The sequence below is a fragment of the Typha latifolia genome, chromosome 10 (assembly GCF_019914945.1).
Source record: "Typha latifolia isolate L0001 chromosome 10, TyphaL0001v2, whole genome shotgun sequence".
In the NCBI taxonomy this organism is placed as follows: Eukaryota; Viridiplantae; Streptophyta; class Magnoliopsida; order Poales; family Typhaceae; genus Typha; species Typha latifolia.
Genome location: NC_133095.1, coordinates 7,429,128 through 7,441,256, shown reverse-complemented (window position 1 = coordinate 7,441,256; position 12,129 = coordinate 7,429,128). Strand labels below are relative to the sequence as shown.

Genomic DNA, 12,129 nt, shown 5'->3' with positions numbered 1-12,129 from the left:
TAGTAAACACTTGGAACTGTATTAGATTACGCAATGCTATGTTGATGTTATTTAGTATATGTTAATAATTGTTGGATATGAATTGGTATTATGAATGGATTATTGTAACAACCCAACCATAAAAAAAAGATTATTAATTAATTAATTAAAAATTTTATGGGCACGACGTGACCGGCCACATTCTGGCCACAATGTGGCCGGCCCCATCCCCATGCAGCTGCATGAGCAGCTTGCGTGGAAGGTGCCACGTTCCAGGAGCCCCGTTGCCACGGCCTCCCACCCCACCGCCTCTCTCTCTCTCCCTCTCTTATCGTTGCTGCCCTGTCTGCTTGCCGCCATCGCCGCCACCTCTAATGACGTCGGTGAGCCTCTTCCCTCCTATCTCTCTCTCTCCCTTTCTTTATCTTTCCCTCTCGGGTTATAATACGAATTGGATCAAATCGGATCACATCAAAATGAGATTAGGGTCAATGGCTTGAGTCTAATTATCTTATTTGGTTATTTGTTTAGTTAAAGTCTTAGTAGGTTAGGATTTTATTTAATTAGCTAAATCCAACTCTGCAAAGTTTTGGGAAAATATTCGTAGAATATTCTACATATATCCAAATAATATCAAAAGTTGAATAAGTCGCCAATCTCCCGATCTACAAATTTGATATTCATGATTTCTCTAGATTCGCAATCTATCTGTGACAAAATGAAAGCTTAATCAGAGAGGTAATAGGAGAAGATAAGGAATACTGGTTTAGTTGGTTTGTTAGGGTTTCATATTATTTTAGGACTTGTTAACTAGCCTCTATAAATATGTGGATAGCAGCTAACTTCATTATAAAATTAGATTTTTAATTTGTTGCCTCCTATCTTCTCTCTAGACTTCTCCCTCCTCCCTCTTCACCATCCTTCCAGCTCTACCGTTGGAAGGTTTCTCCTAACTTCTAATCTCCCTCGATTGTCAAGTCACCCCTCTTCTTTGGGATCTCAACTACTTTGTTCCCTTCGTCTACTTTCCTTAATTACATCCACAATCCACCTTCATCTCTATACCCATCCATAACCCTAACATTCACTCCACCCGTCACTACCACTATCACCCAAGTTCTTTCATATTTTCGTCCTAGTCATAGTTTGAATATGAGAAGGGAGTAAATACAAAAGTTGTAGATCAGGAAGTACGGATCTAACCCAATTTGTTTTGTAATTTTCTAACTACTGGAGAATATCTGATGAATATTTTAACATGGTTGCGTGGACTACTTCCTACTATAAATTCAGATATTAAAGGAATTGTTCCGTAACCTACTTTTGGTACAAGAACCCATCAAAGTGGTATCAGAGCTCATCAAATTGGTATCAGAGCCTATCATTTGGTATTAGAGCCGGTGAACCTCAGACCTCCATTAATGGTTGAAACAAGGAAGATGACATCAACAAGGAGATCTATGGAGAGCACACCGACAAGGGAGGACTCAATGCACAATGATCCTAACCATGAGGTCGATTCTTTTGGAGCGACCACGGCAGGACTGAGTCAACCAACGTCCATGGGTTCGAATATGGATGAAGTAAGGGGCATATTCCAAATGTTGTTGCATAGAGTTGGCAACATACAAAAGGATCACAATGAATTCAAGGAATATATCTTGAATCGATTGGGTTCATCATCTCCTCGACGACGAACGGAGTTTCAAGAAGGACCAACGATGGGACCCCCATAGAACCGATACCCCACATGTCCAAGTGCATCATATGAGTGTCAATGATCCCTCCTACCTATGCCTTCACATCATCCCCCACCTCCATTACAAAATGCAATACCGGCGGTAGTGGAAACCGAGAGGCTTTCGACACCAGTGCGCTTCGTCGATGAGGAGGATTGGCACTATGAGGATGAGGTTGATCCCTATGGAGTTAGTGATGGATGTGCTCGATGATCTAGAGACTGTGATCAACATGCACAAAGGTTTAAACCTGAACCAAGGATCTTTCGCGAACTTGACAATGCTATTCGGGGGAGAACCACACGCTTGGACTTTCCAAAATTTTAAGGCGGTGATCCAACAGATTGGGTGTTTCAAGTTGAACAATATTTTGATTGTCAAGGTACAACGGAAGATGCAAAAGTCCAGATGGCAAGCTTTCACCTCCAAGGAACGACATTGCATTGCTATAGATCGATTATTCATGGTGGTAGATTTATCGGATGGGCTGTTTTTTGTAGGAGGATTACACGCAGATTTGGGACTACGACATATTAAGATTTTGTTGTCACATTAAGCAAAGATGGTTCAAAGGATGACCGTATTGGAGTACCAAGCTGAGTTTGAGAGAATTAGTAGTCATTGTGAGCCATCTTGACAACTCTATGCATCAATGTATGGAATATGCCCCTAAGTTCGTCCATATTCGCACCCATGGACGTTGGTTGACTTGGTCCTGCCGTGGTTGCTCCAAAGGAATCGGCCTCACGGTTAGGGTCATCGTGGATTGAGTCTTCCCTTGTCGGTATGCTCTCCATAGGTCTCCTTGTTGATGTCATCATCCATGTTTCAACCATTAATGGAGGTCTGAGGTTCGCCTACTCCGATACCAGATTGATAAGTTCTCAAACCAAAAATAGGCTATGCAATGATTCCTTCAAGATCTGGATGTATTAAAGGAATTAGTCCGCGCAATCGTGGGAACATATTTGTCAAATATTCTCCATAGTCAAAAAGTTACGAAACCAAGTGGATTAGATCCGTAACTTCCTGATCTACAATTGGAACGAAAACACGAAATATCGTAGGTGATGGTGGTGGTGATGGGTGGAGTGGATATTAGGGTTATGGATGGGTATGGAGATGAAGGTAGATTGTGAATGAAGTGGTCGAGATCCCAAAGAAGAGCGTGGCTCGACAATTGAGGGAGATTAGAAGTTAGGAGAAATCTTGCCAATGATAGAGGTGGAAGGATAGTGAAGAGACAGAGAGAGATTAGGGTAAATAGGTGATAGAGAGGCAAGAAATCAATATTTCAATAGCATAATGAATTTGGCTGCCATCCACATATATATAGAGGCTAGCCAATAAGTCCTAAAATAATAAGTAACCCTAATTATAGAAGATTCCCGCCGATCGCGTTCGAACGCGCCCAATCGCGTTCAAATGCACAAAAGACGTTCTCTGTATGTACGAACGCGATGCAGGCGTTCGAATGCGGGCGTTTGAACTCGCCCGGTTGTGTTCGAACGCACAATATGCATTCGCAAGTGCATTCGATCGCAACCCCACCTGCATTCGAACGCGACTTACAGGAATTTTATTTTAATGAAAATAAACAACTAATGCATTAAGAAAAGATTCTAACTAAATGTATCATCGGGATTTGAAATTATTTATAACAAATAATGTCAGTCTTTCTATTAATTAAAATTTACCCACCTAAAAGATAATTTCTTGTTGTAATTATGTACTCTTTATTTCTATATTTGTTTTGTTATTATTAACCATAATTATATTATTTAATAGTGTATTTAAAACATAATTATCTGTCTATTATTCTCTTTCATAATTAAGAAAAATAAGAATTAAGTTACTGCAAATAATTACGCAAGAATATACATAGATAACCATAATAATTATTATTACCTACCTAGGATTAATATAGTAATATATGTTGCATGTATTTTGGTAAACATGATATAATTATATTTATTTACAAACTATAATGTAATTAGATTTAATTCTTATAAATTAAGTACATTAGATTAACTAAACTAATTAAATAATTAATAACATAATAAAATATAATTTAAATAGTATCAATAATATGCATATATATATAAATTATATACAGTGCTGGGCTCAGCTCAGCACCTTAACCTAGCATGTGCTGGGCCAAGCCGAGCACCATGCGCAGCAGGGTGCTGTCTGCCCAGCACCTTAACCTAGCATGTGCTGGGCCAAGCCGAGCACCATGCGCAGCAGGGTGCTGTCTGCCCAGCACCTCACTGTAGTGTTACCTAAGAGGAGAAAGAAGGGAAGGAGGAGGAGGAGGAGGAGGAGGAGGAGGAGAAGAAGAAGAAGAAGAAGAAGAAGAAGAAGAAGAAGAAGAAGAAGAAAAGGGGAAGAAGGTTGGGCCGCAGGGGAGGGGTACGGTCACTGGTGGCCACTCAACGGCCGGATGGACAGACAGAGAGAGAGAGAGAGGCTCACCGGTGGATAGAAGAGCCGACAGCGGTCAATGACCGCTAGTGCACTAGAGGGAGAGAGAGAGAGAGAAAGAGAGAGAGATCAAGAGAATACGGGGAAGAGAGAGAGAGAGAGAAAATACTAGAGAGAGAAAGAATGCCACGCAGCGGCGGTTGAATGGCTAGTGGGCATGGAGGAGAGTGGGTCAATGGAGGTGCGTGGCAGCTCCACCGCTGCCACAACATGCATGGCATGCTGGGCACGAGGCTCGCCAAAGCGTGGCCGGTCGTGTCGTGCCTAGCAAGTTTTTTTTTCACTTGCGTTATTACAGTAGAGAAAGTACATCAACCTAGATCTCCTCGCCTTACCCAAACTTAAAAGTACTTATTAGAATTTTTTGTGGCCATTGTGGTCACCATTGACTGTTGATTCATTCAAACTCCTCTTGGTAGGCAACAACCGACGTCTTTTGGACAAGCTTTGATAGAGTGGCGTTGTAGTCCTCAAAGACTACGGTTCCAAAGCGCCTAGATAGGGCGTTTACGAATATCGGCTATCCATCGAACACTTGGTGTATTGATACCAATGTAATATTGCGCCTTCCAAATGGAAGCTTGCCAACAGCACCTTGGCATCGTCCATTGTTCCTTGATACTTAAAAAATTGTTCAGTATGAAAAATCCAATCCAAAAGATTGCCTCCTTGGAACTTAGGGAACTTGAGCCTTGTCGTTCTTCCGCGAATAGGATTGTCGCGGCCTACATCATACACGAGTTCAAGTCCAATGGTAGGACGATGTAGAATCGGTGCATCGTTTTCTTGGCACCGCTGATCATCTCTCTCGTTGTGCCAACTGGGATCATTCTGATTCGACCAACTCACATCCACCTCGGCGCAGTTGGAACTTAGATCTGGATGTGCCTGCTTTGCTCCCATTGGTAGATCATAAGGGCCTTGGTAAGGTCCTCTAGGGCCGTTGGGTGGTGGCAGCAAGCATTCATTTTGGGCAAGGGTTGCCCTAGCTCCTGGCTGAGGCAACATTGTCGCAGTTGGATTTTTTGGCGCTGGAATTTCTAGCATGCGCATGGTGGCTGCGAGGTTACACAACTCTTCCCTCATGCCTCTCATCTCCTCCTGCTGCATCCGTTGTAGATCCATCATTTGTTGGAAGAGGGAGACCAATGTTGGATCCATATTAGGTCTTGAACTAGTCAAGGTCGCGCTCGTGCTCACATCCGCTCTACCAGCCGGCATCAAGGGCGTATTAGGTTCGGTCTCCACGGGTACCCCCATTGCAGTGCGTTGATTGGCCATTGCTCTTGTGGTGGTCATGATTCGAAGAACTGGTGGCTCTAATACCACCGATATGATCTTGATGTCAATGAAAAATATTTGGGTATAAAGGAGTGTAGAAGAAGAGGAAGAAAGGGGCTTTTCCAATGGGTCTAGAGGGATGGGCCAGATGAGGAGATTAGAGACGACATAGCCATGGTGGGAGAGAACGAGAGAGGAGAGGAGAAAATTTGGGGGAAAGAACTCAATTCATTCAATAATAATCATAAGGATGCATTCCACATATTTAGAGGCTAACTTAACAAGTAAAACAATCAAAAGAAAGCCCTAGAAAGTGTGCAAATTCTCCGATCGAATTCGAAAGCGGTCGAGTGCGTTCGAATGCACTAAATATATTCACTGTGTTTGCAAACGTATACAAGCATTCAATTGGGGACGTTCAAATGCGCTAAACACGTCCACTGTATTTGCGAACGTATGCAAACGTTCGAATGTGATTCCTTGCGTCCGAATGCGACCATCAGAAAAAAATTTATTTCAGAAAGAAATAAAAGAAACTCAACCTAAGATAACTAGGTCCCAATCCCAGTCATATCAATAACTCTACTTATTGAATTACTAAAATACTCGTGAAAATAATTATGATCTATAACCACACTAGGCAAATTCTTTCTAAATCATACTTGACTCTAATCGTTCCCACCAATTAAAAACCTCTAATATATTTAATCACCCTAACATGTAATCTAGGTATTTTAAAAATTGCATGTTATATTTTAACATGATTATTCCTTTATTGATCCATTATGTTTGAAAATGGCAGGTTAAGTTAATTTAGAATATTATATAAAAATAATAAGGAAAAATGAAGGGTTAAAGTTATTAAAACCCTCAAAAACAATCTAATAAGGAAATATTGAAAATGTGAGCTGTTATTATCCTAGAGTAATATTCATGAACATAACATCCAGTACAGACAATTCTATGAGACAACCGCAGTAACTTCATCAAACCGAGTTTAATTCAGAGATGTTCATAACGAGTTATTCCACAACAAACCACAACCCGTAAGAAAGCAAAGAAGAAAATGCAATCACTCATCACATAGGAGATAAAAGAAAAGAAAGCAGCAAGGAAATTGAGTAAATGAAAGGATATGATTCCCCTATCAGCAGACAAAGGGAACATCAACATGTTCATCACTGCAGTAAAGCCCAGGGCGCTGTGTGAATCCTTGCTTAGACAGGATCTTCCGAGCCTTCAAGACAAGCTCCTGATTGGTAACATCACCGTCGGCTTCCGCAAGAATCGTCTGGATCGCATTGCTAAGAGCTCCATACGCTCCTTGCGGGCTATTCGCATCTGCAGACGTTTGATCGGTCTGGCAGCCACTGATCAGGATACCAGAATCGGGAAATCTTCTCTGCTTTGTTCCGGCGTAAACCTCCTGAGTGCTTGAGACCTCTGTCTGCAATGCTGGCTTCACATACTCTTCGTCGTTCTCGTCTAACTTGTTCTTCAAGAATTCTTGTGCAAGGCTTCCAATCATGCCCATGAAGCTGCCCCCCTCGCCGTTGTTCCCCGCCTGGAGCTTGTTTAGAAGGACCTTCATGAACTTCTTGATCTTGGGGCTTGCGTCGTCGCCAAACATGTCGAACAGGGTCGGTCGTATCTTCCCCACGTCGATGTCTTCTTTGCCCGTCTTCTGCTTCAAAATTTCGATCAGTGTGGAAAGGGGAAGAGAGCGATTCTTTCCATTTTGATCCTCTTCTTCCTCCTCGGTTTCATGGCGGTGGCGTTCGTGCGGAAGGTGGATTCCTCGGGATTCGAATGCATCTTGAACCGTCTTTTTCAAGAAGGATCTGAAACCAAATTGGGAATCGGAACTTTCGTCTTCCTCGCGACGATTCATGCTCTCTCCGATTTGCTCCTTGGATTTATCAAGCAACCCGCCGCTATGGCAGGAATCGGAGACGATTGTAATCCGGCAGCCCTCCGGGACTTTGTCCACAAAATCTCTGAAATCATCATCTAACATCGAATTCCATTCAATCCTAACATCTTTGATAATAAATTTGGGCATTTTAAAGAATTTTATCTACCTGTAATGAGGTTCATATCGCAGGGGACGATGCACTCGTCGTATCCGGTGTCGTCCTCCTCTCCGGTCTCCGCAGGGAGACGGGTGCCGTGGCCGCTGTAATGAAAGAAGAGGAAGTCCCCTGGATCGGCCGAAGCGATGAGGTTGGAGATGGCGCGGCGGACGTTGGCGCCGGTGGGCTGGGGATAAGAATCGTCGGTGTCGATCAAGACGACGATGTCTTCCTCCGCGAAGCCGTAGCGATCGATCAGGCAGCAGCGCATGCGCTTCACGTCGTTGATGCAGCCTTTCAACTCCGCCTTCGTGCCCGGGTAGTTGATGCCCACCAGAAGAGCCTTCTTCGCCATTTCCGACTGCTTAAGATTAGATCGAATCGCGAGTCTTCTCGTTTCTTTCCCTTCTGTTTTTGGTTGCTGTATTTATTTCGGTTTCTATTGTTCCATGGCTTGGGTTAGGAGGATTGACTTTTTGTTGCAGTGGCTGTGTCGGCATCGGATTAGCTTTTATTTTATTAATTTCTGAGAGCAATTGATATATGCTCAGTAGTTTACTGTATAACAATAGGGAGATAATCTGATACCTACCTAATATAGGTTTGTCTCTTTTATGAGATAATAATATGTTGTGGTTCTTGATTTAGATACAGAGTAGACATTATTTAATTACTTCAAATTATATCAATTTCTGTTTATGTTTTAGAAAAATAAGATAGTTTCTAGAAAGTGTGTTGGAACGTCTTATTCGCGTTCGCACATACAGAGAATTAGTTTTTGTCCTTCAAACACTTGATCTCATGTTCACACATACAGAAAATGCGTTTTGACCATTTAAACGCGATTGGAGTTCGTTCGAATGCGCGACGTGAAAGTTAAGTCATAATAGTATTTGTTTAGAGTTTTTGAATGATTGGCTAGCCTTTAAATATGTGGAAAGGTTGCCTCTTTAAATTATTGATCATTGGAACTTGTTTCTTTCATCTAGGCTAGAGTATTTTCTTAATGCATTAGTTGTTTACTTTTAGAAAAATAAACTTTTTGTATATCGCGTTCGAACATCTTTGTGAATGCCTACATCAGTTCGCAAAAATAGAGAACACAAAATGTGCATCCGAATGCGGTCGGGCGCGTTCGAACGCCCGCGTGCGAATGCCTACATCAGTTCGCATCCACAGAGAACGTCTTTTGTGCGTTCGAACGCGATCGGTGAGAGTCCACTAGTATTAGGGTTAATAAATTATTATTTTGGCTTGTTGGTTAGCCTCTATAAAGGTGTGGATGGCAGCCAAAATCATTATGATGAATGAATATTGGTTTATATCTTCCTCTATCCTCTCTTTAGTCTCTCTACCCTAATCTCCCTCTGCCCTCTTCACCAACTAGCCACCTCTACTATTGGCAAGGTCTCATTTATCTTCTAATCACCTTCGTCTATCGAGTCCTCCCTCCTCCTTGGGATCTTAGCTACTTGTCCCCCTTCATCCTTATTCCTTAAACTACATCATCCATCCACCCTCATCTCTATTATCATCCATAACCCTACTATCATATCCACCCTTCACCACCACCATCACCCACACTCTTGTGTATTTTCATTCTAGTTGCAGTCCGAATCTACAAAGGGTGTAAATACCAAAAATAGAGATTATGGATCGATTACTCTTGGATTCATAATTTTTTGACTACGGGAGAATATTTGGTGAATAATTTTTCTTGATTGCGCGGACTGCTTCCTACAACCGAACCAGATATTGAAGAGGTCATTCCTTAACATATCATTAGTATTAGAGCCAGGCGAATCTCGGACTTCTATTAATGGTGGAGACAAGGAAGATGGCCTCATCAAGGAGATCAATGGAGAGCACACCGACAAGGGAAGACTCAGCCAACGAAAACCCTAACCATGAGGCCGATTTCCTTAGTGCGACCACGGTAGGACCGAGTAAACCAACATCCATGGGTGTGAACATAGGCTTGGCGAATGAACTAAGGGCCATGTTCTAAACATTACTACATTGGGTGGACGCAATGCAGAATGATCATAATGCCTTGAAAGAATATATTATGAAACGATTTGCTTCTTCATCTCCTTAACAAAAATTGGTGCCTCAAGAAGGACCATGTTGGAATCACACTGAACCAACGCCCCACAGATCCAGGTATGACGTGTTAATGTCAATGAGCCTCTTTTATCTATTCCTACACATCATCCCCCACCTCTGATACACAACCCGAGGCCGGTGATGGTGGAGCCCGAGAGGCGCAGCGGTGCGCTTCATCGATGAAGAAGATTAGCACTTAGATGATGATGTTGAAAGAAGATCAACCATTCGAGGTAGAAGATTTATCAGTTGGGCAGACTTTTGTATGAGGCTTACATGCAGATTTGGGACAGTGGCGTATGTAGATTTTGCTGCCACATTAAACAAGATGATTCAGAGGACAACTGTGTTGGAGTATCAAGTAGAATTTAGAAGAGTTAGTAGTCGTTGTAAGCCACCTTGGCCCGAACCAACATTGATGAGCACATTTATTTTAGGGTTGCGAGAGTAGATTCAGGCATATGTTCGTGCTCTTTGTCCTACTACTCTTGAGGAGGCTTTTGAGAAGGCCGTGAGGATGGAACAAAAACACAAGGGTCTTAAAATGGTAGCGAAGGCAAGTTGGGGCAACCGAGATGGGCGGTTTGTGCCGAGAACGCCGGCTAGAAATTCTACAGATCCAAAGGCAGCGGTTTCCACCTCCATTTCTTCGTCTCTCATTGACCCGCAGCCCTCCATTGCATCTTCCTTCCCACCATCAGCAAGACCACCCTCTTCAATATTTGGTTCTATTGCAAGAATCAGTTTATGTAACCGAGGAAAAAATATTCACCAAATATTCTTTCGTAGTCGAAAAATTATAAAACGATCAGGACGAAAAGGGTGGTTGATCCGTAACTTCCTGATCTACATTTTTGGTATTTATGCCCTTCATAGATTCAGAATACAATGGGGACGAAAATATGCCAGAGTGTGGGTGATGGTGGTGGTGACGGGTGAAAATGATGGTAGGGTTATGGATGATAATAGAGATGAGGGTGGATGGTTGTAGTTTAAGAGATAAGGATAAAGGTGGAGAAGTGGCCGGGATCCCAAGGAGGAGGGAGGACTCGGAAGACGAAGGAGATTAGAAGATAGATGATACCTTGCCAATGGTAGAGGTGGCTGGTTGGTGAAGATGGAGGAGGGAGATTAGGGTAGAGAGACTAGAGAGAGGATAGAGGAAGATAAAAACCAATATACATTCATCATAATAATTTTGGCTGCCATCCACACATTTATAGAGGCTAGCCAGCAAACCAAAATAATAATTATTAACCCTAATACTAGTGGACTCTCGCCGATCGCGTTCGAATGGGGTCGACCATGTTCGAACGCACAAAAGATGTTCTTTGTGGATGCGAACTGATGTAGGCGTTCGCACGCAGGCGTTCGAACGCGCCCAACCACGTTCGAATGCATATTTTGCATTCTCTATTTTTGCGAATTGATGCAGGCGTTCGCAAAGGCTGCGCACCCTTCCATGTTCGAACGTGACCTATAGAAAGTTTATTTTTCTGAAAATAAATAACTAATGCAATTAGAAAAGACTTTAGCAAAGAGTTTTAGCCCACCACACTTCTCCCACCTTGTCCTCAAGGTGTAAAGTCGGGGAAACGCTCCAAGATGTCCGTCTCTAGCTCCCAAGTCGCCTCATCGGATGGTTTGCCAAGCCATTTGACTAGGACCTCCATCTCCAATCTGGTACCATGACGTCGTCAACGCCTAGCAAGTACACAAACCGGCTCCACAATCTGGCTCTGGTAGAACTGATCTAACAACCTAATGATCTCTAATCTGCTCCCTCAGCAATGAAACATGGAAGACTAGATGTACTCTCAACTACTCAGGAAACTCCAAGTGATACGCAACCAGACCGGTACGCTCTAACACCCGAAGCAGACCGAAGTAGCGATGTGCTAACTTCTGGTTTCGCATCGGATGCAAGGTCACCTATTGATACGGTTGCACCATCACGAACACCCAACTGCTGATGTCGAACTCCTGCTCCCGATGGCTGTGATCATAAACTTTCTTCATGCAGATTTGAGCAAGTTTAAGATGGGACCTCCTCAATGTGGCGTCTCTATCCATTAAAGCTAAATCTACCTCCGTCTGATCTGCAGATGCCACTAGGTCATAGGCGCGTAATGTCAAAGCGGTGCGCCCATACACACCTCGAATGGAGTCATGCCAATACTGTTGTGGCGGGCGGTGTTATAAGACCACTCCGCCCATGATAAGAACTCCAACCATCATCTCGGCATCTCTCCAACAAACCACCGCAAATACTTGATACGATTCGGACTTCACTGATGTTATCTAAAGCATGGGTACACTTTAGGGGTGTCTTTGTTTCTCATTTTCGTGTTTAATTCTTAAAAAATTAAGTTTTCTTTGTGTCGCGTTCGAACGCGGGTGGAATGCGTTCGAATGCAGTTTTGAACACCTGCATTAAGTTCGCACATCTAGAGAGTGCGAATTGTGCG

The 12,129-nt window shown here is 42.9% G+C and overlaps 1 protein-coding gene across 1 annotated transcript; it reads right to left on the bottom strand.

The window, feature by feature from the left end:
• Positions 1-6,465: 6,465 nt before the first annotated feature.
• LOC140796254 (metacaspase-4-like) lies at positions 6,466-8,068 on the bottom strand. The gene is made up of 2 exons (XM_073149194.1): positions 7,565-8,068; positions 6,466-7,493 (listed from the first exon to the last, which is right to left on the bottom strand). The coding sequence occupies exons 1-2, from the start codon at positions 7,908-7,910 to the stop codon at positions 6,631-6,633; spliced, it is 1,209 nt and encodes a 402-aa protein (XP_073005295.1). The 5' UTR covers positions 7,911-8,068; the 3' UTR covers positions 6,466-6,630.
• Positions 8,069-12,129: the final 4,061 nt, after the last annotated feature.